Source organism: Ylistrum balloti, unplaced genomic scaffold (assembly GCF_031769215.1).
Source record: "Ylistrum balloti isolate Yb309-2 unplaced genomic scaffold, AGI_CSIRO_Ybal_v1 Utg370018, whole genome shotgun sequence".
In the NCBI taxonomy this organism is placed as follows: domain Eukaryota; kingdom Metazoa; phylum Mollusca; class Bivalvia; order Pectinida; family Pectinidae; genus Ylistrum; species Ylistrum balloti.
In genome coordinates this window covers 1,092,680-1,120,588 of record NW_026782087.1, presented here as the reverse complement: position 1 = coordinate 1,120,588, position 27,909 = coordinate 1,092,680, and the positions used below count along the sequence as shown (strand labels likewise).

At 35.7% G+C, this 27,909-nt stretch overlaps 1 protein-coding gene across 1 annotated transcript in view; it reads right to left on the bottom strand.

The window, feature by feature from the left end:
• LOC132548578 (pecanex-like protein 1) overlaps positions 1-26,409 on the bottom strand; it is a 33,672-nt gene extending 7,263 nt beyond the window's left edge. Inside the window, exons 1-36 of the mRNA XM_060212440.1 lie at positions 26,257-26,409; positions 24,620-24,804; positions 24,158-24,321; positions 23,725-23,859; positions 22,299-23,534; positions 21,731-21,994; positions 20,431-20,583; positions 20,236-20,289; positions 19,918-20,077; positions 19,350-19,510; positions 18,787-18,883; positions 18,204-18,539; positions 17,779-17,932; positions 16,821-16,853; positions 16,204-16,375; positions 14,900-15,010; positions 14,305-14,396; positions 13,973-14,109; positions 13,366-13,462; positions 9,651-9,749; positions 9,245-9,395; positions 8,841-8,976; positions 8,359-8,536; positions 8,051-8,159; positions 7,426-7,555; positions 6,632-6,690; positions 5,869-6,084; positions 4,960-5,019; positions 4,411-4,604; positions 3,850-4,080; positions 3,414-3,520; positions 2,767-2,914; positions 2,330-2,481; positions 2,133-2,211; positions 1,599-1,873; positions 231-346 (exon numbers count right to left, since the gene is read on the bottom strand). Coding sequence (XP_060068423.1) covers positions 231-346; positions 1,599-1,873; positions 2,133-2,211; positions 2,330-2,481; positions 2,767-2,914; positions 3,414-3,520; positions 3,850-4,080; positions 4,411-4,604; positions 4,960-5,019; positions 5,869-6,084; positions 6,632-6,690; positions 7,426-7,555; positions 8,051-8,159; positions 8,359-8,536; positions 8,841-8,976; positions 9,245-9,395; positions 9,651-9,749; positions 13,366-13,462; positions 13,973-14,109; positions 14,305-14,396; positions 14,900-15,010; positions 16,204-16,375; positions 16,821-16,853; positions 17,779-17,932; positions 18,204-18,539; positions 18,787-18,883; positions 19,350-19,510; positions 19,918-20,077; positions 20,236-20,289; positions 20,431-20,583; positions 21,731-21,994; positions 22,299-23,534; positions 23,725-23,859; positions 24,158-24,321; positions 24,620-24,804; positions 26,257-26,409 — 6,334 coding nt within the window. The remainder of the gene's footprint in view (positions 1-230; positions 347-1,598; positions 1,874-2,132; positions 2,212-2,329; positions 2,482-2,766; positions 2,915-3,413; positions 3,521-3,849; positions 4,081-4,410; positions 4,605-4,959; positions 5,020-5,868; positions 6,085-6,631; positions 6,691-7,425; positions 7,556-8,050; positions 8,160-8,358; positions 8,537-8,840; positions 8,977-9,244; positions 9,396-9,650; positions 9,750-13,365; positions 13,463-13,972; positions 14,110-14,304; positions 14,397-14,899; positions 15,011-16,203; positions 16,376-16,820; positions 16,854-17,778; positions 17,933-18,203; positions 18,540-18,786; positions 18,884-19,349; positions 19,511-19,917; positions 20,078-20,235; positions 20,290-20,430; positions 20,584-21,730; positions 21,995-22,298; positions 23,535-23,724; positions 23,860-24,157; positions 24,322-24,619; positions 24,805-26,256) is intronic.
• Positions 26,410-27,909: the final 1,500 nt, after the last annotated feature.

Here is a 27,909-nt window from a genome sequence, read left to right as displayed (position 1 = left end):
GTAGCTTGTATAAATACTATTCTCTGATTATCAGGGTAGATAAAATGTGTTAGATGTTCTGTCTGTAACATTTCCTCTTCATCAGAGACAGAAATGCAGAAAACCTATTCTCGAAAGTAAATAATAATTAAATACCAGATGGTGCAGTTGTTTCTGAACTTTTCTGGTTATTCAGTACTTTCTGACACTTGAGGATGTCAAATGGAGACATGTTCATAAAGGGTACTTACCAATACTGCCAAGGGCTGTTGCAGCTCCTGCAGGGGAACAGCTGAGCGAGTATGGTAGATCTTCCGAGTATCCAGAGCTGCTGCCAGCACAGGTAGCTCCACATCGCCGACGCATTCTGCATTAAACACCAAATTGTATTGATTTCTAAAGTATAAACTGGATACTAGACTTAATGTCACACATCCCTCCAGCACAGATCTTACTTGAAAGATCTGTAATAACTCTTTGAACTCCTTATAAACAGTAACAATCTTGAATACTTAATGACAGATTTTAATACATGGAAAATACTGCATTGGATTAATTCAACTTTCTGTTTTAATTGCAGTACATGACATTTCCTATGAATTTGGTGAGAATGACATATGAATATCAAGCGTATGAGAGTAATCATGTCTGAGAATATATCAACTGAAACAAATTTGTCATTGCTACAAAACAGATGAAGCCATACATGCTGCTATCAACTTCACATGTTACCAAAGAAAATCAAAAGCCCTGATGTTATTTTACTCACATGCGAGTGTAAGTGTTTGAAAGTGATCAAATGCTAGAATTCTGACCTTTCAATACCCTGATTAGTAAACAAACTATCGATGATAGCACCCTCACAGCCAAAGTAGAGATTGAATGCCTGACATATGTTAAGCTGTTCATGGCTCGACAAGTGACTGGTTGCAATTATGGGGCAAATTACCTTAAAACTGTCAAAGATGGTCATTATACAGGAAAGCAAGATGGTCGGTTACCCAGGTGACCAATACAAAGACATAGAGACAAGAGTACCATGCGGATACACAATATACATCTGTTCCATGCCAAAGTAATATTCAGCACTTATTGTATCGAAAAGAATACAAATATGGCAATGGTGATGATACGTAAAAAAATGACACGAGGGAAAACAGTGTTGTATATTCTAATGGTAAAGCATACCAAGTTTTAAAGAGATGGGTGGCAAACTGAAAAAATCTCTGGACAAGATTAAAATACTGAAAAGAACAAAGGGAAATAACAGACTTAAATACTTTTCAATCGAAATGTTATTCACCAAAACACAACTGCATATTGTTGTTATCAAGCCTACCAAGTTCCACATTGACACACAGGAAAAACTTCATGTCAAGGTGATTAAGTCTACCAAATTTAAAAAAGATTTGTTGAAAACTGTGAGAGGAGATCTCCAGGCAAATAGAAGTTCATGACAGATGGAAGGAAAATGCCATTCCATAACGCATCCTATAGAAGAAATAACTGGAATTTAGGAAAGTGTCTATCCTAGCAGCGTGGCCTCAATTTTCAGGTGGTTGTTCAGTGAATTCTCACTTTATATAGATAAATTGGTGTCCTAAGATCATTATACTCACTTTTTCCACAAGTTTTGGAAGAAGCTTTTGACATTAGCGAGGATAAACTCTCCACCTATGATGGATGCAAGTGGTGTGTTTGTGGAGGAATATGAAGTTGTCAAAGGGGAAACATAGATAGGATAGCCAATGGGCTGGTCACAGGAAGAGTTGATCATGTTACGCAATGCTTGTTTAGCATTCTGAATGCTGCCTCGTTCTGGATTTCTGTTTCGTAAGAAGATGAGTTCTTGTTGCTGGCCAGCCCACAGACCACGAACACACTCCCGGTTGACCTGGAAAATAAGTGTGCCAACAAGAACATATACAGAGTGTTAGAATATTTCAGTCTGTTGCTGACGCAGCCTTATTAACATTAATCTAACTCACAAAAGTAATTCCTACTAACTGCAGTATCATTGATGTAATACCTTTAATTGATCTCTATCCGTTAATCTCGATATAAAATTTATGACACACTCATGAACATTCCTGAGAAGTATTCTATAGTATAAGAAGCATTGTTATTCCAGTATATGAAATTACATGTCTCACCTTTACCACCCTGAAGGTGAGGTATTTCTTGTTGAGCATGATGACCTTGTATTCATCTAGTCCTTCATCGAACACATGTCTGTAAGCAACATATAAATGTATTAACAAGACTAGACGAATATTGCTCTGCTTTCATAAGGTAAAACATTTGACAGCCTGTTGATCATTGATATATGACATGTAAGACATTCCCATACCTGAAAGCCAGCAGTGAAGGCATGTTGGAGAGAACAGCATTCCTCCACTTTGGATCGGCCTCATGACAGATGACTAGGTTTTGTTCATAGTTACTGATGGCAGAGTACAATGTTGGTTTGTCTTCATACTCATCCGTGAACAGGAAGTAGTCCTTTAATAGTTAAAAAAAAACACTGTGAAAACATGACATCTTAACACAGGAAGGAGTCTGATAAAGACTTCAGTAGTCAAATAAAAAAAACCTTAAAACAGTATGTAAAAAGTACACAACACTTTTAATCAGCAAGATCAAACAGCACATTAAAACAAGAAGTAGAACAGTCACACCACTAAAAAAATTCAAATCATTCGGGCTCTAAAGAGGAACCAATAAAAAGAGGTTAAACATATATCTCAAAGAAGTTAAACTTTGACCGAGAAACAATTATGACCTTACCTGGTGTAGTTTTAGGGCCATCCTTATAGCAGGGGCAACAACTCTCCTTAACAGCTCCATATCAGCAAACACCCACTCATCACGGGGTGATGTGATACGGAAGTCACCCTTGAACAGTGCATGTAACCCATGCAGGAAAAAGTCCATACTACAAAACAAGAGAATTAAATATGTCAGACATTAAAACCACTCTACAGTCTAAGGAATATTTTTCATAAGGTTGCTGTCATTTTATCATCATGACTTACTACAAGTAATTTAAAAACCAAATAATTTCATTTAGTTTGTTACAGACCATTTAATAATCTATACTTGTAGTTTTTAATTCTAGAAACAGGAACTGTTTATATATACAAACTCAAATTATTTCCTCGAAAATAAAAGAAAAAAAGAAAGAAAATAAAGTGCATATCAATACCAAGTTTTTTTGTTTTTTTTTTTATCGAAGAAAAGCAGTTATTACAGATGATACTTATACTCTACATCACTTCTATCTATTGTCTGCTGATATTTTTAGTAGACGAAGGGGAGCTCTTGATTGCCCTTGGCAGGCACCAACTTCTTCAGTATTTTAATGATAATCTTTTAGTAGCCATGCAGTGTTTGGAAAGGTATTCTGTGATCACATAGCTGAGTGAATGACTCACCTGGATGAAGCTGTGTTGTGTGTTGCAGTTCCCAGCGCCCGTCTGCCCAGCAGACTTAAGGCGAAACACAGCGACACCAACATGGAGTCTTTGGCAGTGTCCAGAGACTACCGAACAAAGAACAAGACATACAAAATGCAATATACATGTATATAATCATTTTAATAGTCAAAATACTTTTCTTCTTAAAAAATCCTGACTAGACAGTATAAGTATCAGTGTTTAAGCAATTTCTATAGTAATCGTGACCTTGAAACACAAACTAGAGAGATGATATTGATTCAGGTTGGGATAGGATGGGATGGGATGGGATGGGATAGTATTAGACAGGACATAATGGAAATTGGCAACACAAGATGCCCCTAAAACATGACAGGGGCACAACATCATCAACACACCAATTATCTTTGGATTTTACACTATAAATTCTGTGTACCTTATCCCTGCGGCTGACACAGTAGTTGATCCAGTCAAGATAGGTGCTACAAAACTTTTCTCTGGAAATGCCCTTGAGTTTAGGGTCATAATCTTCGTCAATGAGAAGGACAAAAGTTGGGTCCACATCCACATATTTATCATCTGTTGTCGACCTCATTGCATCCACAAGAGCCTCCATCTGTAGCCATGTTTCAAGGCGTGGTGAACGCACCATGTAGTATATAATGCTCTGTAATGTAAGATTGACATTTTTCTACATTCTACAAGTGATGACGTACTTTAAAAAGATATGAAATTAAAATATTCTTTATTTTTTTTAAAGCACATTTTAATATTTCTGTTTTCAATGACCTTCTAACAAAATTTTTTTATCTTAATTCAACATTTCTGAATGTCTATCACAATTGTTTTATTTCAAAGAACTTTTGAGTACTGAAAGTCCATAATGTATAATTTTGATCAATTTCCCAATTTTGTCAACTATGTGAAACTATTTTTCCTTCTAATAATGGTCTTCTCTGTGCCCTTTAAGTAACAGTAGACTAATTTTGTAACTAACCATAATATAGTAAGAGATGAGCATTTTGCGTGTGTCGTAGCCCTGGGCCATGGATGCAGCACTGATGTCTGAAATGCTGTAGCCCTCTAGGACATACTTGGTAACAACCACTTCCCATGCCAGCCATCGCTGCTGGAAGGCAGCATTCAGTGACAGAAAATGAGGTAGATGGCCTGGCTCGCAACAACAAAAGCCTGAAACACAATACACATTGTCAAATGTATTACATATATTGTATCAAGTTTTCTCCAGACAACTCTCGTCTGATTTCAACAGAACATTCCTTCTGTGTCATGTCTATTGAGGAAATTCTTAATTCCCTCTGTCCACTTGTTGTCAGTGTCTGCCTCAGTGGTCTGTTGGTTACAACCACGCTGTCACACCTGTAATCAGTCTTGTCTATTTTGTACACGTTATCAATAAAACCTAGTACAACTTTCCATGCCGCTTAGATAATTTTTTAAGATTATTCGAGTTTGTCCTCCCCATCAGTGTAGTAAATACAACGGCTATCACCGAGTTATCCCCCCCCTGTGTATGATATCTTACCTTCATTATCCTCCACTCCCTCTGTGATAGCTTCCACTTCTCTCTGCTGACAATAAGTTCCTGTAACCATATAAGATCCCATACTTAAAAATATAGTACATACACATACCATAACAACAAACCAAACAACGTTTCCCATATCTTAACATATCCTCATTAAATTGGTATATACATACACTACTGAAATTGTTGTTAACTTGGTACATATATGAAGTATTAAAATCCTCATTGACTTGGTACAAACATACACTATTAAAATATTCAATGACTTGGTACAAACATACACTATTAAAATCCTCATTGACTTGGTACAAACATATACTATTAAAATCCTCATTGACTTGGTACAAACATATACTATTAAAATCCTCATTGACTTGGTACAAACATATACTATTAAAATCCTCATTGACTTGGTACAAACATATACTATTAAAATCCTCATTGACTTGGTACAAACATACACTATTAAAATCCTCATTGACTTGGTACATACACATGTTATGAGAACTCTCAAAGGAATAATTTAAAACAAGTTTCACATGAAATGGAAACTAGTGAAAGATTCCATTTATCACAATCACACTTTTACAATCATTTGCTGAAAAGCCATTAATCAGACCACCAAAAAATCTGAATTAGCAATATTTTCATCCTTTTTCTCTTCCTTTGATGACATCACAATGGATTAACCACCATGAAGTTATCATGTTACAATTGAATTAACAATGGGAACCTTCAACTAATCACAGCTCTGCTAGGTCATATTACACATGTAGTAACAATGGAGGACGTTACTGTCTTAAAACTAAGTGATTAACAGGTATTTAAATACAGTGATACCTGAAACAACATTCCTCAAGATAAATAGCACTGATTAGTCCTGAAGAAAAGTACAATCTGCCTTACCCCTGAACTCTAACCCTCTCAGCTGAAAGGTGACAAGCCCATTGCCCATCTCTATGATATGGACAAGTGCATTGAGGTAGTCAGATGCCATGATGAAACAGTCTCCCTGCTCTGCATTTCCCCAGCGTCCCATCATCAGGTCACCACACAGACTGTGCTGTAGTGACCGTGTCAGGTGCTCGTAGAAAATGGAATTAAGATTGTTATCATCAGCACCTATAATAAATTAAATCATTCCATTACCATAACACCATTACATGATACTGCCAATGCTCTCCTGACAGTTTATATTGAAAATTACAAAACAAAATTATACTTAATTAGGTACACGGAACATAGAGTTGTAATGTAAATGAAGTGTGTACCCCTAGCTTGAACCAACTGCCACCATATGCACACTGTCTTGGTTTCGCGGTTACATGGCCTATCAGATAAGCCTTGATACTGTAAATCACTGATTTTTTTGCACGTGATTATATTTCGTGTTTATTAGCAAGCAGCTACATTGCCAATATACTTTTGTTGGTGTAACTGCAAAATCATGTTTTCATGAATAATGCAGTCGTTTACCTTTTTACGAAATTTAATACTTCCTAAAATAAATTGATTTACAGAACCCAACCTTGGTCATTCTTAGTTTGGTACCTAATAGTTCATTTCCTGATCCTGTAGTGGTCATATGAAAACCCTATGTTTGGAAGATATTATTCAAAATGATGAAAAAAATTTACATAGAGTTGATATGTTGGGCTATAAAACAAACCTGGATTTCTCTCCAACTGTGATGAGAGCCGAGTGGTTGTGTTGTCTACCCGTTTAGTGCTGTCAAGAAAAAAAGCTTCACATTATTCATCAAGATTGAGTTGATAACATATATCGCATAAAACAGGAGACACTGTCATCGGTATATCAGGAAACTAGATAATGTTTGTAACATATACACCTGAGCATTCAGACTATGATTATGTAGAAAGAACCTGGCTCCATTCATCATGCAAGTGTTATATAAATGTTGGTTACTTTCTGAAATAGGGATAGAGCATTTCTTCTCATCAAGATTTTGAACTTAAATTACTGAAGCATGAAGTGTAGGTCAAATTCAGCATCCCCAACATCATTCTGTTAAACAACATCACTTAATCATCTATCATCAATGAAGCACTTTAATGTTTCTGTATACCGACATCTCAAGTTTTTTAACTTAGTCACTGAAGCATAAAATGTAGGTCAAATTCAGCATCTGCAACATGTATTCTAAGTACTTGTGTCCTTCCAAGTTGTATCAGTCATGCTAGTCTGATCATATGGCAGTTACAGGTTACAATCATGGACATTAAGTATATAATAGTTGTACCGACAGAGAGACAGATGGATGGATAGAGTTTATTGCAATATCCTCCTGACATCAGTGAGTAGTGGATGAAAAGACTTCAAAATATCATACAAATTTTCATAACTCATATCAGCCATAATACATTATGAATACATTTAGTTAAAAAATCACCATTCTTAGATCAATATTTTCAAATCTTTAAAATATCTATATTTCATACATACTTGTAGTCTTTCTCCCAAAATTTTACTGGACGAATATACGACGTAATGAATATAGCACTTCCTAAGAAAGGATTTAATGGAGTGGAGAAAAAGGAGGAGACTCCTGCTTGTAAAAATAGCATGGCAGAATCTGGACAGGGTCAAGGACATGTAATGTTGTATGTATACTGTAGAGATATAAGTCACTCCATTAACAGCGTCAGTCTTTACCATAACAAAATCTAATAGCTCACAACTCACTAACATCCCTGCTTAACCGTTAATTGACACCATGCAACAATTTCCATTAAAAAATTTTTATACTAAGTAAATTACTACCATCCCTTCAACTCAAAAACATTCATACTAAGTAAGTTACTAGCATACCCTTCTTTATCCTGGTATACAGATAACATTTTACAATCTCTAATTATTGTCCAGTAATGGACAACTTGCCACTATTTCAACTCTAAAAATTTATGGAAAAGTTGCTAACATCCTAGGCAACCCTAATCTAAATTTCAATACAAACAATATGCTATTATCCAGGACTTCCTGTCAATGATATGGTTTTCATATATCTTGCCACTACATGAGCAACAACTGTGGCCCAGACTTATACTGTCTGCACCAATACAAAGGATACGTGGAACACTGAAAGGTTGAGCGAATGCATGGAAAGCTGAGCCCCAGGTGATCTGCCATGGAGCTATATAGGTAATGATAAACTTCATCTTCAACATCAAATCACAGAACTGGAAAAGAGGACATTTAGGAACTAATCAATGATTCTTGAATTAAATTACACATTCATTTTGATGTCCATACCAAATAAAACATTTGAAAGATGTTAATCAAAATTGAATGAAAATTGGCAACATTTTCACAAATAACATGTAAGTTTTTTTTTCTAAGTTAAAGTGTTAAACATGTCCAAGACTGAAAATAACTTACCTTACAAAAAATAATGGATATGAAAAAATAATCGATGAGGAATGTTTCTGATGAATGTCTGTAGTCGTACTTGAAGAAGAACACAGTGAATGTAATAATAAGGTATTGCTTTGGTGTGTCAGAAAACGAAAACCTCAGCAACTTCAGGGCACATATGGCAATGATAAGTGGCCCCACACTGAAAAATTAACAAGTCATTTGTTAACCTCACAAACTAAACGATCAATTTTTTTAAACAGTTTTTTTTTCAAATAATGAACAAGAATGAGTTTGATTGTATTTCTCCCAACAAATCTACATTACTGCTATTGTATTTATATTATTACCTCATATAATCAAAAGTAGCAAATTAACAGCAACTGTTATCAAAAAATTTTGTCCAAAATAGAAATACATGGAAATATATTTCTGCCAAACCATTTAGTCTACATCTTTTCAAATTTTAATATTATAATATTATGTGGTCATGCTGAAGTTCTTACTATATTCCAAATTTGCACACAATCTGAGGTGTTGACTGGGTCAAGGCACATAGAAAGACAACAGGGTACATGGCATTACGTTCGAAAAAACGAAGCCACACATAGAATCTCTCAAACAGCATGATCTTTGGAGCACCTGTTAATAAAATATTTTATTTTTAACCATGGTTAAATATGATGTTAAGGTCTGGTTTATAAATTAGTATTGCAAGTATTTGTAAATATAAATTGTAAAATAATTGTCTATTAAATTCAGCAACATACTTTCAAGATTAAGTTACAAAATCGGTCTGAACAATTCTGATAATTAAACTGTTGGTAATATCTCAATATATATACAGCGTTACTGAGTAGTTTTTATGTTATCACTGAGCTCCACCTAGTTGACAGATATGGGGACTAACCTTCAACCTCAAACATGTTTCTCTCTCTAGAGGCAAGGGCGGGGTGAGAACAGCACAGCCAAGGCATCTCCTTACGTAGCATAGGAATGATGTAGTGAGCAATGAAGCCGACACTGGCGGCTATGTAATACAGTATATCACTCAGCAGGGGCTGTCACACACAACAAAGCATGGTGATTAATATAAACATTGGTAGTATGAGTTGAAACGAATGTGCAGAGATAACAGTATCAGTAAGCAATTTTCCAATCAAATTCTCAAATTCAAAACAATTTATAGAAAGGTTTCAGAATACAAATTAACATAAATACCATAAAACTAGGGAAGAGAAATCTATATATTCCAAACAATTATGTCTGCAGACATTTGTACAGGCTGGAGTCGCCTGAACTGACAAAAAACTTACATGTAGGTCTGGACTGCTAAAGACTGTGCTGAGGTGGACAGCAAACCCAATAACCAGGATAACAAGTACCACCAACAGGTCTGACTGTAGACGTTCACTCTGTAAAATAATTCAATATCACTCTACCTTCTAATGTCTCTGTTTACTCTACCTTCTAATGTCTCTGTTCACTCTACCTTCTAATGTCTCTGTTCACTCTACCTTCTAATGTCTCTGTTCACTCTACCTTCTAATGTCTCTGTTCACTCTACCTCTACCTTGTAATGTCTCTGTTCACTCTACCTTGTAATGTCTCTGTTCACTCTACCTTGTAATGTCTCTGTTCACTCTACCTTCTAATGTCTCTGTTCACTCTACCTTCTAATGTCTCTGTTTACCTTCTAATGTCTCTGTTTACCTTCTAATGTCTCTGTTTTCTCTACCTTCTAATGTCTCTGTTTACTCTACCTTCTAATGTCTCTGTTCACTCTACCTTCTAATGTCTCTGTTCACTCTACCTTCTAATGTCTCTGTTTACTCTACCTTCTAATGTCTCTGTTCACTCTACCTTCTAATGTCTCTGTTTACTCTACCTTCTAATGTCTCTGTTTACTCTACCTTCTAATGCCTCTGTTCACTCTACCTTCTAATGTCTCTGTTTTCTCTACCTTCTAATGTCTCTGTTCACTCCACCTTCTAATGTCTCTGTTCACTCTACCTTCTAATGTCTCTGTTTACTCTACCTTGTAATGTCTCTGTTCACTCCACCTTCTAATGTCTCTGTTTACTCTACCTTCTAATGTCTCTGTTTACTCTACCTCATAATGTCTCTGTTCACTCTACCTTCTAATGTCTCTGTTCACTCTACCTTCTAATGTCTCTGTTTACTCTACCTTCTAATGTCTCTGTTCACTCTACCTTCTAATGTCTCTGTTCACTCTACCTTCTAATGTCTCTGTTCACTCTACCTTCTAATGTCTCTGTTCACTCTACCTTCTAATGTCTCTGTTCACTCTACCTTCTAATGTCTCTGTTCACTCTACCTTCTAATGTCTCTGTTTACTCTACCTTCTAATGTCTCTGTTTACTCTACCTCATAATGTCTCTGTTCACTCTACCTTCTAATGTCTCTGTTCACTCTGTTCACTCTACCTTCTAATGTCTCTGTTCACTCTACCTTCTAATGTCTCTGTTCACTCTACCTTCTAATGTCTCTGTTCACTCTACCTTCTAATGTCTCTGTTCACTCTACCTTCTAATGTCTCTGTTCACTCTACCTTCTAATGTCTCTGTTTACTCTACCTTCTAATGTCTCTGTTTACTCTACCTTCTAATGTCTCTGTTCACTCTACCTTCTAATGTCTCTGTTCACTCTACCTTCTAATGTCTCTGTTCACTCTACCTTCTAATGTCTCTGTTTACTCTACCTTCTAATGTCTCTGTTCACTCTACCTTCTAATGTCTCTGTTTACCTTCTAATGTCTCTGTTTACCTTCTAATGTCTCTGTTTACTCTACCCTCTAATGTCTCTGTTCACTCTACCTTCTAATGTCTCTGTTTACTCTACCTTCTAATGTCTCTGTTTACTCTACCTTCTAATGTCTCTGTTTACTCTACCTTCTAATGTCTCTGTTTACTCTACCTTCTAATGTCTCTGTTTACTCTACCTTCTAATGCCTCTGTTCACTCTACCCTCTAATGTCTAACTCTACCTTCTAATGTCTCTGTTCACTCCACCTTCTAATGTCTCTGTTTACTCTACCTTCTAATGTCTCTGTTCACTCCACCTTCTAATGTCTCTGTTTACTCTACCTTGTAATGTCTCTGTTCACTCTACCTTCTAATGTCTCTGTTCACTCTACCTTCTAATGTCTCTGTTTACTCTACCTTCTAATGTCTCTGTTCACTCTACCTTGTAATGTCTCTGTTTACTCTACCTTCTAATGTCTCTGTTCACTCTACCTTGTAATGTCTCTGTTTACTCTACCTTGTAATGTCTCTGTTCACTCCACCTTCTAATGTCTCTGTTTACTCTACCTTCTAATGTCTCTGTTCACTCTACCTTCTAATGTCTCTGTTTACTCTACCTTCTAATGTCTCTGTTCACTCTACCTTCTAATGTCTCTGTTTACTCTACCTTCTAATGTCTCTGTTTACTCTACCTTCTAATGTCTCTGTTCACTCTACCTTCTAATGTCTCTGTTTACTCTACCTTCTAATGTCTCTGTTCACTCTACCTTCTAATGTCTCTGTTTACTCTACCTTCTAATGTCTCTGTTCACTCTACCTTCTAATGTCTCTGTTCACTCTACCTTCTAATGTCTCTGTTCACTCTACCTTCTAATGTCTCTGTTTACTCTACCTTGTAATGTCTCTGTTCACTCTACCTTCTAATGTCTCTGTTTACTCTACCTTCTAATGTCTCTGTTCACTCTACCTTCTAATGTCTCTGTTCACTCTACCTTAATGTCTCTGTTCACTCTACCTTCTAATGTCTCTGTTCACTCTACCTTCTAATGTCTCTGTTTACTCTACCTTCTAATGTCTCTGTTCACTCTACCTTCTAATGTCTCTGTTTACTCTACCTTCTAATGTCTCTGTTTACTCTACCTTGTAATGTCTCTGTTCACTCTACCTTGTAATGTCTCTGTTCACTCTACCTTCTAATGTCTCTGTTCACTCTACCTTCTAATGTCTCTGTTCACTCTACCTTCTAATGTCTCTGTTCACTCTACCTTGTAATGTCTCTGTTCACTCTACCTTGTAATGTCTCTGTTTACTCTACCTTGTAATGTCTCTGTTCACTCTACCTTGTAATGTCTCTGTTCACTCTACCTTGTAATGTCTCTGTTCACTCTACCTTGTAATGTCTCTGTTCACTCTACCTTCTAATGTCTCTGTTTACTCTACCTTCTAATGTCTCTGTTCACTCTACCTTCTAATGTCTCCGTTTTTTAAAAGTTTATAAGATGTTTAATACCACAAACCTTACTTTTATTTGACATGAAAAGGTGGATAAAAAAAGCCTTTAATATCTCCTTAAAAAACTTTCCCTGTATCCAGTACATGGAAATATTCCCTTGTAACATTTCAGGGTACACGTTCAGTTGTATAAAATAACATTATCGTAAAAACTTGAATAATGTGTACAGATCCTTTTAATGAAAAATGCTTCTACTTGCATAGGACATGCACCAAAAAATTCAAGCAAAAACGATCTCGTCAAGCCAAGAAATCAGAACGTTAAGTAAACACGTCAGACCAACGATATAAAGTCAAAAAGTTGAAAATTTTCTCTTCAAAATACATTTTCATCTCATTTACTGACTTTTAATCACCTTCTTTGATTTAATTATAGGTACAATACAATTGAAGAAAATCATTCTGCTTCATGTTTGTGCACTTCTTTTTTTGTTTTCTTTGACATCAGAAGCATCACGCTGAATGTGTGTACCCCCCCCCCCCCCCCCACCACTTTGGAAATAAATTCCTCAAAAAAGGTGGGGTTTTGTGGTACTTCTTTGTGTTCAAACCAAATGCTCCAATTTCATTGGTTGATTTTTTTTCCCCTGTTAAATTTCTGTACCTCTCTAAACATCCTTTTTCAATATGGATAACACACAAAGAGAAGACTTCACTTAAAGATAATTAATTATATGAGCACTGGTGACAATATCTCATAAAATACTGGACATGTAAAAAAAAGCTCCCGTCACCTTATCCTGGATATACATACCACACATTTCTTGAGTTTCTCGGGGAGTGGATCTACGAGGTCTCCTTCCTCTCCCTCTGTTTTCTTCTCCTTACACATGAGATCTCGCAACAGCATCCTACACAAACAAACCACAAATATGTAATTTTTTTTGATAATTTAATATTTGGAGTTAAATGGGATCAGTATTGGAAAGTTTTTTAATACTATAATACAGAGGACACTATTTCATACATCGCCATTTCATTTAGTTTTAAGAGGTGATCAGTTTTGAGATGGTTCAATTAGGACAAGGGGCATTGTATTATCTATGCTAAGTATTCTAGCTTATTTCGAATGCTTATTTCAAATATTCTAGCTTATTTAAAATATTTTGGGAAGTTGTTCTGATTGATTTGTCAGTGTCCTGTAATATATTTACTGGTTTCACTGGTTAATCTAATATACACTTTGACTTATTTTCATCAATATCTTGAGCAAACCCTCTGTTCGGCTCAAATTAAAAAATATCAAAATAAGTTATGGATCTTGTAAACAATGTTTGATTGATTGACAGACAGCATCCCCTGATATTTTTCTTTTTTCTTATTGGAGACAAAACAAAAAATACATGAAATAAGAAACTTACCACAGAACAGAGGGATCACTAGCACTTCTACTGAGGTGGTAAGATACAGCAACCAGCAGTGCAGAAAAAATGGAGAACACGACATTCTGAGACAGGTCCTTGTCATCACAAGCCTGGTGCTCTGTTCCTGCTCCCACCTGTAAAATTGTAACATCACAGAAGTTATAGTCAAACGAGCTTTAAATTTCAACAATACATTACTTATATAACAATATGTTTTTTCTTTATTTAAATTGCAAAATATTTACGCCCTAATGTTTCATGTAATATAAACCGAAGAATATTTTAACACAAAGTTTACTGAAAGCTTTTTAACCAGTGTCAGTACTCACTCCAATGGCAAGGAAGCATGCTCCATACAGGAAGGTGACTGCCATGACACTTCGCACCACACAGTACACTGATGCCCCCAAACTCACCGTAGCTGTAATATATGGTAAAACCTCAGTGCAGATGGTCGATATACCAAGTTATCGTTTCACATTATACAGAATTTATGTCTACAAAACTCTGTTTGCTGTAACTAAACATCTTATAAAGAAATAAATGGTCAAACTAACAGTTGCAAAGACACAAGATACGATAAAAATGTACCTTATAATCCTGCCAAAAAACCCCTAACAACAAACACATGCGGTAATACAAGAACGTCTCATCTTTAAAGTCAATGTGGTATATAAATATATATGTGAAGCATTTTCAGTGTAAATTGATAAGGCAATACACAAATTTTATCGATAATATTTGTTAGGACACCTAAAGTGACAGTTATCATGAAAGTGACACTTTTTGTCACAAATTTCCAATTGATCACTACCGTTTTCTAATCTTCTTGTACTTTTCAAAAATCTTTTTGTAAATAGATGTATTTTTTAGGTGAAAAAGAAGGCCTTCTTGCATATGACATGTACTAAAAGCACAACTTACCATTACCCCCAAACACATGCATGTCAATCTGTTCCAGCAGGTACATCATGAAGGTGTTAACTTGTGGCAGGAGGCCCAGTGTAAATATGAGTGGGAAACACAGGATAAATACTGTAACATATAAAGATATATTTCTACATCCCTGGTGACAGTGAGGTGAGACAACGAAACTTGTGTCTGTCTGTATTGCATCCCTACAGTCTTAGTTACCATAGGGCAAGTCAACAGAACTTTTATCTATCTAGGTATAATATCTCTATAGTCCTGGTTACCATGGGGCAAGTCAACAGAACTTATATCTATCTAGGTATAAGATCTCTATAGTCCTGGTTACCATAGGGCAAGTCAACAGAACTTATATCTATCTAGGTATAAGATCTCTATAGTCCTGGTTACCATAGGGCAAGTCAACAGAACTTATATCTATCTAGGTATAATATCTCGATAGTCCTGGTTAACATGGGGCAAGCCAATAGAAAAAATATCTACCTGTGTGCTAAATTTCTAGATCCTGGTTACTATGGGGCAACCAAACAGAAATAACACCTATCTGTGTGTTAAATCTCTAAACCTGATTACCATGGGGGGACCCAACAGAAAATACATTTATGTGTTATATCTACAGTCCCGGTTATGATAAACCATATTCCTCTTACATCTGTCTACACTGGAAAGGGTTTGTGCTTGTGGGAGACTAATAAAACAACCACATAACTTTTGTTTAAATTAAACAATTTACATTATCACATTGATGACTGATTCCAATAATTCACAGCAATATATTTTTGTCACGAAATGGACAGTGATAAGATGTTGAATGTTATAGTTGATCAATAAGGTACAAAGTCTTGTAAACAGGAGTGGGATGAATTCCTACCTCATCGTCTCATTAGTATTGGCATATGAATACGCTACAATTCATTTAGGTAATTTCAACAATTCTAATGCAAATCCCAATTATGACTTAAAGTCATAGCATTATAAATTTGTCAGTGTCATTTTAACACTTTGGCATCCTCCTACATAACAATAAACTTTCAGAAGAATCAAACATCTAAATGATGCTGTACCATTTTAAGACTCTTGCAGGTGCTGATGACACAATTTCCTTCTTTGTGTCATATTACAAATTACACTTAGATATGCCACTAATGACGATTACTTTTTTAAAATTCATGCAAGTAAGAAAAAAAAATCAATTCGTCCATGTTTAACATGAACCCCTTGTGGAGGTTCATGAAAAACATGAAAGAAATTTATTTGCAATTACACTGGCATTATACATGAAGTTAAAATCTACTCACTCTGAAGAAAGTCTCTGGCAAAAATGAGACAGGACGCAACAGTAAATGGCACTCCATAGACATAGGTTGGGGTGGTGGGCACAAATTGTCGGCCATAGTCCAGTAACAACATAAGGCCACAGCACACACAGAAGTAAAATGGACGGCTGAACACCACAATACGGTTGTATCCCTGAAACACACAGTGGGTGAGATCATTACAGATATCGTCAGACAAATCTTATCAACATATGGAAACATTTACTAATGGAATTGATCTTTCAATGTTTGCACTGCATTTTTCTGGGATAAAATGGCTGTAAACATAATCACTTGGTTCAAGCGTAAGATATGGTTGAGGATCGTTCGCACCAAATTTGTTTGAGATTGGCCTTTTGAAACTGGTACAGTTGAAAATGTCTCATCAAATCAGAGATTAGGAGAGCTAAAATGGACTTAACATTATCGCTTGGTCTGGAGTATATATGTATCATTGGAGTTACATCTTATAACCTTTTCTCCAAAACTTATTAAAAATGAGGACAAGTGTTGAACAGCGATAAGAAATAAATATACAAAATACTTCTGTTACAAATTGGTTGTAAGTGCACTTTGTGTACAAAAGAAATCTCACTTACATGCATGGGTGATGCTGCATCAGGTTGGACACTCTGAAATATCAAAAAACTTCAGTAATTATTCAGTTAATATTCCATTAGATGTATACATTTCAAATCGGACAAAAAATAACCTGCATCAGTATGAAATACTTGGTAAAAAATGCTGTAACTTTCTTGCACTTCATCCTATAACAAGACTTTTTTAGGACCTGGTATACCAACATATAAGCCACAAAAATAAACACAAAAGAGATGAGATCTATTTATTTTGAACACTTGATTCAAATGATGTTGACAAGAACTATTGGATCATATCTTCTCTTATAATAGAAGCCATACCTTTTACCAATGAACATTGACAACTGTAGATGACACATTATGTATTAATCTTTATCAGTAAATAATGACAATTGTAGAATGACAACTACAGATTATGCTTAAGATTAAATACTGAATATCAACCACTGTTAAATTAAGTTTGTTACTGGTAAAAATGTAGGCAACATTCCTGATTTGTTTTTGTTGATTCCACGAATATACTTGTTAACCACATACAGGGCTCTCAATCTACCAGATTTGGGGCCGATATTCGGCCCACTCCCAATGGAAATTAGTATCTTTTTTCCCAATTAAGGCCCCAGGTTTTCCCAATTCTAAGGAAAACATCATTATTTTTCCTAATTCTAAGGGCCCTGGGCCCCAGTCCCAAAATGGGGTGTGAGAACCCTGACATATCAATTTGTCCATGAAATAATAAAGTTGGAAAATTACATGGATTTTTAGTAGTTTTTGTGAGTACAATTAAAAAAAAAATAAATTTGAAATTTGAGACCCTTGAAATCAATAATAGTTTTATGGTATATCACCCTTAACTTCACCAGCAAAGATTTAGGAGTTAATATTAACATTGCAAGTGAATATTGAGGATTATCAGTGTAAATTACATTTATCTTTAGTACTGAATATTGACACCTACCTTTACTAGTGAATATTGACAACTGGCAATAATAAAACAGAAGAGGAAAACAGACAAGTCGTGGTAGAAGTTACTGCTGAGGACGAGGGCACCTAGGGCAGCTACAGCCACTGATATTATCACAGCTACAAAGTTCTCTATAATTGTTAAATTCCTGTAAACATGAAAAACAAACCCTATACAATCACTTTATAACATAGCTTTATACATCAAATATTACTTCTAAAAAATGTTTTCTAAGTATGAAGTTTAACAATTTCATGTTTTTAAAATATCTGGATATCAAAAGTTACTGCAGGATAATAGGAATTTTACATATATAATACAAATATGAAGAGGTAAATAACCTTCAAACTTATGCAAAGATATGAGTAATTTTAAGTCTTAGAAGAGTGCCATAACTTTGAAAGTTAATCGGAACTTACCTATCTAATAAAGCTAACAATGCCAATCTATCAAAATGGACTTTGATGTATTTTGATAAAAATGGAATCAGCTTAAATTTGTAGAAAGGTTTTGGCTTCCCATCATGAGATGCTGAGTCTTGGAGATCAGAATCTGAAGAACTTCCTGTTGGACAGACTGATGGAATGCGTGTACGACGATTGTGCATACCCATATGTGATTCCACCAAACCAGGAAGGTTGACATAGTTGAGGACAACCTGCCCATTGGAGTCCAACAGACTTGGTTCATCCTTATTGGTCTCTGCCTTCGGTGAGTCTAATATCACAGTAGAATCTGAGCCGCTCAGGCTCCAACTGTAAAATTAGAAAGTCAATTGTGGCCATACACACTATTACATTATTAAACATGTTGAAACATTTGGACCAATGATAGCGAAAAAATGTTGACTAATTTGTAAAACACAGCTAGTTTCAAGCAGAAATCTTGGTAAATTGTTTGAGATTAAAACTAGAACAAATTCCAGTATTGCATAAAAAATTAATAACTTGAGTTTCCAGTCCGTTTACAGTAAATTTTAGACAAATTCTACAAAGAACTAACCTCTTTTCTGACCACGGTACTGTGGCATCAATTGTCTCATTTGTGTTGAAGGCTACGCCACTACTGTTTTCTCCAAATGTGTATGACAACCAATTACCTAAATACAAATCAATATTTCTATACCAACATCAGCTTATATATTGCTGTTATTTCTCTCACAATTTATAATTTCATTCATACATGACTGTTAAATGAATACACTAAAATCTCATGGCATATCCTGAATGATCTGGTGACCAGTCCAGGTATGTGCATATCCGAGATAAAAGAGTAGTAAACAATCATTCTATAGTTTTTTTTTGTTTTTTGGGGAGTTTTCATTTTTTGTACGCAGAATTTTGCTCTTTATGAGTTGACTTCTATATCATTTTCTTTTGTAGATTTTTGAGAGTTCTGTGCATTTAACATATGAAAACATGATTAATATATGCCTGTTCTACCGGTAATTAAGACATTTTGAAGACAGCTGGAAACTTCATTCCAGAAACTAAACATAAAATGAACATAAACATAAAGTCAAACCAATATATATTAACATAATGAAAATGTTTATGATGACCCACCTTGGTCATCCTTAAACCAGTGCACTGCACCCTCTGTTGTGTCATCATGTGACGTGGCCATGTGGACATTTTGAGTGCCACTTGATTCTGACAAATGGGGTGGTGTGTTGTGACGATGACGACTCTTTGACTTGGTCCTGTCCACTCTGCGCCTTTTCACACTGATATAGAAATATAGTTTTTCAAAGTGAAATCTGACTTTTTCAGTGACTCCACTTTCAATTTAAACACGAATTAATGAACTACAGCAAAGCAATCCAGTTTAGATTTTCCCCTGTTAATGGTAGGTGCCCAACCAATAAGCAAACCATGGTTACAACCTTGTATTAGGAGCTGATACAGAGGCTGATTAAAAAAAAATTTTTTTTTTTTTTCAGACTTATGAATTAATTTGATTCATTCTGACCACAGAATTGAGGCATGAAACCCAATATTTACTAAGAGGTAGAAAGGCTAAGATTTGCTTTTGGCAACATAAACCTAAGTGGCAGAAGAACTAAGACTTATTTCCAGCAACTCTGACATCAGAAGCGTCCCAAAATTTAGAGGCAGAAAAGCTAATACTTACTTTCGACCACTTCGAGAGCCAGTAGAGATCTGGCTTGTGAGAGGTAGGAGAGCAGAAACCTCAGTTGGGGTGGCAGACTTGGATGAGTGAGCCTCTTGGTCCTCAGTCAGTGGGGGTGGGGCATTAGGAGGTGTGGCATGTGGGTCATGCTTCTCTTTGTCTGAAAGATTTTATTTCAATATTTTACACTTATATTTTAAACATATTTGAAAACATACCAACTTATTTCTTTGTACATTTTGTATAATAAAACAAATATCTTATGGACAAGCTCAGGTACAAAACAACTGTGTCATTCAGTAACTACTTTATACGTACCATGTCTGTGTCTATCTCCACTGAGACTGTCAGTGCCTCTACTGCCTCGTCTTTCTATAAATGATATCAGTCCAAAATGAAATCCAGCTACATTATTAAATATCTAAAACCACATCAAAGACTAGAAATAAAAAATAAATAACCTTTCATCAAAACACATCGTCTTGTGATTTTCAGTAACCATGTAACTCTCACCTGTAGCCTGGGTGATAACAACATTGATCAGTTTCTTGATTTGTTCTGGATTGTCTGAAGATTCACTCAAGATCTCCAAAATCTTGCGACGAAAATCTTCTGGATCAGAGAGCTCCCCTGATGAAGGAGTAGCTGCACTAGGTGTAGGTTCATCTGTGGAGAGGAAACACATTATCTTTACACTGTTAAAGTAGTTGACAGGAATAAAAAAGACTATTCTTTTATCAATCATATCATTGAATGTCAATTCTTGATGGCATCCTTCTAAAGATAATGTATTGTTATGTACGGTATTTTCAACTGATAGATTACAGGCTTCAACAGCACTGGTAGCATCTGTCAACATTACAGAAACGATACAGAACAAAAGTGTGAATGACTTGATTATTGTAACATTGTTAAAAATAAACACGTTTTTACCTGTTAGTGTTATACAGAAATAATGAGTTGTTATCTTGGTGTACAAGTGTAACAACTGAGTAGTTAATGCATCAGCTACATACATAACAGTAAAACACAGAATAAATCGAAGTCAACATGATCAAATGAAATATCAAACTTATCCAATGGTTTGACATAGCTGTGTTTTTATGAAAGGAGACATTGTGCAGTGAAGAATTATCCTATTTTCATTGCTTGTTTACCAGATCGGAGTCTTATAGCATGGCATGGCAGCAATAAATAAGTTAATATACACAAACCATGCACATAAGAAAGTAAAAGCAAAAACAGTGTCGATTTGTGCTAAAATGACCATTCGGACTGAAGCCAGGAAAATTTTACCTTAGACAAGGTGATGCTTGAATGTTTGCCACAAAAAAGGAATTTCGGTAGAATTTAGAAGAGATGGACCAAAAATATATTCTACACAAAAGAAATATTTGATTCAGCAGTGTTCGAATCATTTAATTCATTTAGATAAAGAAGAGAAAAAATCGTGACTGAACAAAACATTTGACTCATTCGAGTATTTGATTCAAGCGTGTTCTACACAAGTGAGTTTTACTGTATATATACATACAGGAAAAAATAATAAAAATGGAAACACTTCAGATTAGTAAAACATAAATGCTACTGATCAGAAGTGTTTCCAAATTATCATTCTCTATGTGTACCAGATACTGAGAGTCTATAACTTTCTAAAATATACATACATTAGAAAATAATGAAATTGGAAACATTTCTTATTTATTACTTATTCTATATATGTACTGGACACTGCAAATTTTCACTCTCTACCTGAAAAAAAAATATTATATCTGTTCCCAGGTGCATCTTAATTGTTAAAAAAAAAAATTACTTTCAGTGGGTGGTAGAGGAATTGACGGAAGAGCAGGAAGTGGGCGCGTGGGATACTTTTTGGGGATAGCACCCTGCCTCCTCATAGCCTCAAGTTCATCTGGACTAGGGGTGGATGGGGTTGTGATGATGCCGTTATCAGGTAGGGGTGTGTAGTTAATTGGCAATTCTGGGCTAGTTGTCTCCACAGTAGTGGTGTCCCCATCATTTGTCATTGTGCTGGACGAGTCAGACCATATCTTCTCATCATAATGAGGACTCTCCCCTGTAATTATAGACAGATTTGTTTAAAATATAAAATTGCGTCCACACCTTCAGACAAAATCACAATTCTTCTCTTGCTTTATTTATAAACATGTAGAGAATATACCTTTTTCAACATTTTGTCACATGTAATATGTCATGATTTGGATTTTTCCCTAAGTCAGTTGTGTTTAGTGAAATCATGCTAAAACGAACATTCAAACAATTTTATATTAGAGCATACACGATAAACATGATATTACAAACTACATAATTAAATATTAAACTTTTCTTTTCAATAAATTTCATCTTCTAAAATAACTTACGCCCATCAGAACTAAGTGAGTCACTATCAGTACTGAAAAGCCAGTCCAGACCAACTGTGCTGCTTTGCTGAGATGGTGCTGCTTCCTGTTGGGGATTAGAAGAATTGTCAGAGTTACCTCCCTGTAGAAACCGTGCAATTCTTGAAGTCAATGATAAGTCTCTGGGTTTTGAATTGACTCCTGAGCCTACCTCACTTCCATTCACAAAGCTGGTTGGAACAGACTCCAAATCTCCTACACTACAGGGTCTGTCTTTAGATCGTTTTGGGCGACGTGGTTTACCAGCTGTAAAGCTACGTTCTAATTTGTTCTCCCTTGTGCCCAATCTGTCAACTGAAGCAGCACTAGGTCGGGGCCTTCTGCCAGTCAGTACATTGGTTTCTTGAATTGTATTTTCAGAAAGCACTTCAGTACTTTTGGAAAAATGTGGTGAAGATGGCACTGAATCTCTGTCTTTTTTATTTTCGTTGTTCATCTCATCATCATGAATTTCCATTACTCTTTCATTTGAAACCTCACTTTGATATTGTTCACCCTCTTCTGTCTGTTTCTTTGCAATAAGTTTCAGCATGATTTCAGCTTCCAAAGATGTTGCTGATTCCAAAGGTGGCCTTGCATGAACCCTTGATCTAGAGGAATTGACAGATTCATCTACTGATGCACTGCGATGACATTTAATTCTAGGCTTGTCTCTGTCCATTTTGTGTATGATACGAGTCTCCTCAGATTCCATTGACAGAGAGCAAGGTGTATGATGTCGAGAACCTGTGTCTTGTTCTACATCCACCACAGCACAACCATCGCCTGGCCGTTTTGACCGTCGCACTCGCTTCAGAATGTTTTGATCACTGTGTGGCCTAATGAGACCTGTCTCAGAATGTCCTTGCTCCTGTACAGTCTGCATTGAGAATCTTTGATGGGGAGGAAGTGATGATCTCACACTGACTTTGATGCTTGGGTCGTATATTGGAGGTGTCGATCTGGAGGTGTTCTCCAAAGAACTTTTTGTCCTTCTGACAGCTTTGCGACGTCTACGTATCCAGGATCCAGCATCAGGTGATAGGTCAGAATCAGTGTCCTCGCGGAGCTTAAGTCCCAAAATCTCACCCTGTTCTACCTCACCATCAGATACCTGAGGATTCACCTCTACATCTGCTTTTGTAGTAATCTGATTTGCAGAATTAGTTGTGTTCTGGTTAGATGGAATTGAATTTTTCTCACTCTCTCCATCAGCACCTGAAGTATGTAAATGTGTTAATGAAAATTTGGAATAATGAAGATAAACCACTAAATTCTGAACTCTGTTGATAACAAATAGCCTAATATCTTATCTTTTTGTCATGAGTAGATTTATCATTACTTGTTGCATGATTTTAATTCATTTCATTACGTACTGTCATGAAAATCAGCTGATTTTAAATACTACCTTTAAGATTTGTCAGTTCCTGCACTTCTAGTTTGGATTTTTTATTTTTATCTTGTTGATCAGTCTCTGGCTGTGTATCCATCCCATCTGCTTCAAGCTCTGCCAGGGGTGCCTGTCCATTAGTCTTCCTCTTTTCTAATGCATTACGAAAAAAAAATGATAGTTTAAACCTCAGAAATCAAGTCCATGATTCTTTTTAAAAAGATATTTCAACAGTCCAATTACCAAGTAACCCAAGTCTTCAGCATAATCACAAAAATGATGTTCAATTCAAATGCTTAATATGTTTCTATACTCAAATTGTTCTCTTAAGAACTTTGCCCCTTATTTTTTAAGACACTGTATGAAATATGACTCAAAAAACCCACGTTTTGCTGAAATTTATAATAAGCAACAGTTGAACAATGGTAACAGGAGTGCTAATTTTACAAACCAGATCTATCTGACCGTCTCCTTGTAAGGTCCAGTTCCACTGCTACTATTCCCCTGTTGTTGTTTTCCTCATCATGATGACTAGTTCCTGGCTGTACAGACAAGGGCCGACCAATTGGACGCAGCTCTATTTCTTCCTGACCCTTCGCACTTGACTTACCATCACTTAGAATGGACAAACGAAATCATGAACAGTTTTGTAAAATGATTTTTTATATTACCATATACATTCACGAAGCTTCATACCAAAGTGTAAATTCTGTTTCCAAGAATTAATGTCATGACTTTAAAATTACGTCTCTCTCATGAAATGACATCAGCAACATTATATATCTATTTCCCTTCATCACTTCTATTTCTAACACAAAATTATGACATTTGAAATTAATTCTTAACCTTGGGTCACTCATACAAATTATTTTGTGAAATTTAAGCTTTTATTAGCTGCACAAGACAATCTTACCCTAGTTCAATAGTCTTGCTGTCCTTATCACTGTTGTCCTTTTTGTCTGTTTCATCTTTTCCCTCCGTCAGCTCGGTGGTGTCATACATGTAGTGGAGCCGGTAGTTTACACCTTTCAGGATAGCAAACACCAACCCAACCACCAAGCAGTACAATCCCCATACTAGTGCAGATGAGACAAGGGTCTAAAAGATAATAAGTACTTCGCAGTTTAACAAGTGGACAAGTACAAATAGACCTTAATGACACATGGATAGAAAATCATATTCTTAACACAGAGATGAAAGTGGCTGGCATTGGAAAAAGCGGAAATCTGCCGATCGCCGGAAATTTTTCATCTCTAATTCAACTATAGCTTTCAAACATTCGACTGATGTAAGAGTTATCTTCCTTCGTATTATCGATTTGACAATAACGGAAACTTGGTGCTCATAACTGCTCGATGTTTAATTTTACAGTTTATAAGGGCATATAAATCGAAGGATTTAAGAACGGAGATGATGAAGATTGCTTAAAGACAAAATGCACCATCAAGACATACCTAACCCCCACCCCCCATTCCACCCCTGAAATTTTCTCACCTGATTTGCATCGATCTCAAAAATGACCAAATTTGTCATGAAAAAGGCGGAAATCCGCCAATCGGCAGAGATTTTTCATCTCTGTTAACATCCCACCATTCAGGTAACAATAGGAGGGGCTTATTTTCCAGTGAATTACCTATGGAGGTGATATTTTTACTTTATATCATGTGCACAAAATAATAAATGATCTAATTCAAATAATACCATTGAGCAAACAAGAGGCCCAAGGGGCCTTAATGGTCACCTGAGGAATATAAGTCAATAATCTGGGGATTTTAAAATGTTACAAGAATGTAACAACACTTGTGCAGGACCGTGTGTAAAACATCTGTACCAAGTTTAAACATGATCCACCCAGTGGTTCTTGAGAAGAAGTCCAAAATGTCTAAGCCAAACAGAGGCCAGGGTTGCACATTTATATAAATCAAATCAGGTTTTCATTTACAAGTTGAAATATAGCTTAGTAGATATATGTATAGCTAAAGTATACAAAAAATCAGATCAATTTCAAGTCTATCCACAATTTTTTCCTTGCCTAATACAATAAGGCGTCCAACTAAAAAAACTCACATAAAACAATGTGAAAAAATCTTGTGGTACTTCTGAGACAAGAATATATATGTATCAAGGCTGAGAAATGTAGTGTTACCACAGGTATTGAACCATATTATACACATATTTTAATCAGAATGTTGGACTTCCTAGTTATGCCACTTTATTAATTTAAAGACATTTGCCTAGCCACTGGGGTTAAAAATCAGAGATGCCAAATGTATATGTAGAGGAAGCTGATTTCCAGTTAAATATGTATTTAACATGACATAGGTAGTCGAAATTGACATGTTTGTGCGATAATTGAATCTTTATCGGTTTCACTGAGGATGAATCATGCACGAATGTTTGTGATTGTATGCATCATTGCCCGACAGAATGAAAGTAGGAAGTTGATAGATCTCGCTAACTAAACAGAAACCCTCACTATAAATGGTTCAATCGCACATCAGTTACATGACATATACCAGCTTTTAGACAGTTCCGCAATAAATCACTTACAAGGTGAAGGATCAGAGGGGCAACGAGTAGGGCCATCCATAGATACAGATGGAAAGTGTTGGAGAAGATGTTTTGATGGGGGTCGTAGAACCAGCCTCCGCTCAACGATGCCCATATCCCCTGCCGCAGGATATCGATAATGTGAGAACCCATATCTAAAAGATAAAGGGTTTATATTATATTTGTGTCACACTTCAAGTCATTTTTTGGCTTTCTTCTCGTTCATTACACATGATTATTCGATTGTCTCCGGTATACAAGTCTCGTTGGAAGCCATTTTTCATTTACATCTCGCGAAGATCACGTCTTGCACGGTATCATATTTGATCGATTTTACTTCTGTGAGGAAGCGGGAAATTATAATTATCGATATTGTGTCTACATCAATGAATATGTACAGTTAAAACATAGACTGTGTCGTGTTGTGTTATAACCATCGATATCAATAAAAAAAGTCTGTTCAGTCCTTATGAGATAGTGTTTTACACAGGTTAATAATCCTATTTGTGTAGACCGCAAGCATTGTCTAGGCTCCAAATTACCGTCGACTTTTAACATTACTATAATTTTACATCATGGTTAAACGATGTATCGAGGAGTCCGCAATACTACTTGTGATACAGTGACCTAGAAGTTTGTATGGGATCACATGACTGGTTAAATATAATAAGGCCCAAGTAAACAACATTCAAAAGTTGTAAAAGTGAACATAGCCTCCCTGGCTCTTCTGATTCATAGGTATTGTTTCGCCCTGATCATCATTGACTTAAAGATTGTTGTCAAGAAAGCGAAAATACATGCCACAATGACAGAAAGTTTAATTTCAATTTTCAAAAAAAAAAAAAAAAAACTGTCGAATCAATCATGCTTTTCAAAACTGAAAATTCACGATATAGTTACGACATAAATAAATGAAAGAGATCTGACAAGAATAATAACAACAACAAATAAATAAATAAACGAATAAATAAATAAATAAACAAATAAATAAATAAATAAACAATTAAATAAATAAACAAATAAATAAATTAATAAATAAACAAATAAATAAAACGCCTCTAGACAAGATAAAAATAATGAAAATAAATGTCGGGTTCAAATGAACCGTCTTGAAAAGCATAATACTAGCTGTCACAAGTCTTATACCAAGTTTCAGAATGATTGATAGAATTTGTCAAAATATACTGGTAGTTTTATAAAATGCACTGCACTGACTAGCTGTAGTTTCATAATCTGTTGGAAAACGTAGTCAGGTTGGACCGTGAACTCATTTTCTTTTATAATCTTACATATGGTACGTCTTAGTTACCAATGATGACACGACATGACGTGATAATTCGAAAACCATTACTAATCATAGGTGTTGATCTAACAAATCCCTTTCAGCTTTTAGCTCACTCTACATCCAGATGATCTCATTCCAGCGATGATATTTTCAAGAGTTGATAGCGTGGGTGCATGAAATCCATTTTTGCTGGTGTCAATGATCAAGAGAAGTAAATCAAAGGAGCTTCATTGTAACTGGTTGTCCACACTCCGAATCCAACCACGTGCATCCTCATGCCATAGAACCACATCACCGCTTCCAGATAATGACGTTTTGTCAGTTACTGACTACTAAATCAACCTTCGCTGTTTCTAGGACATTTAATC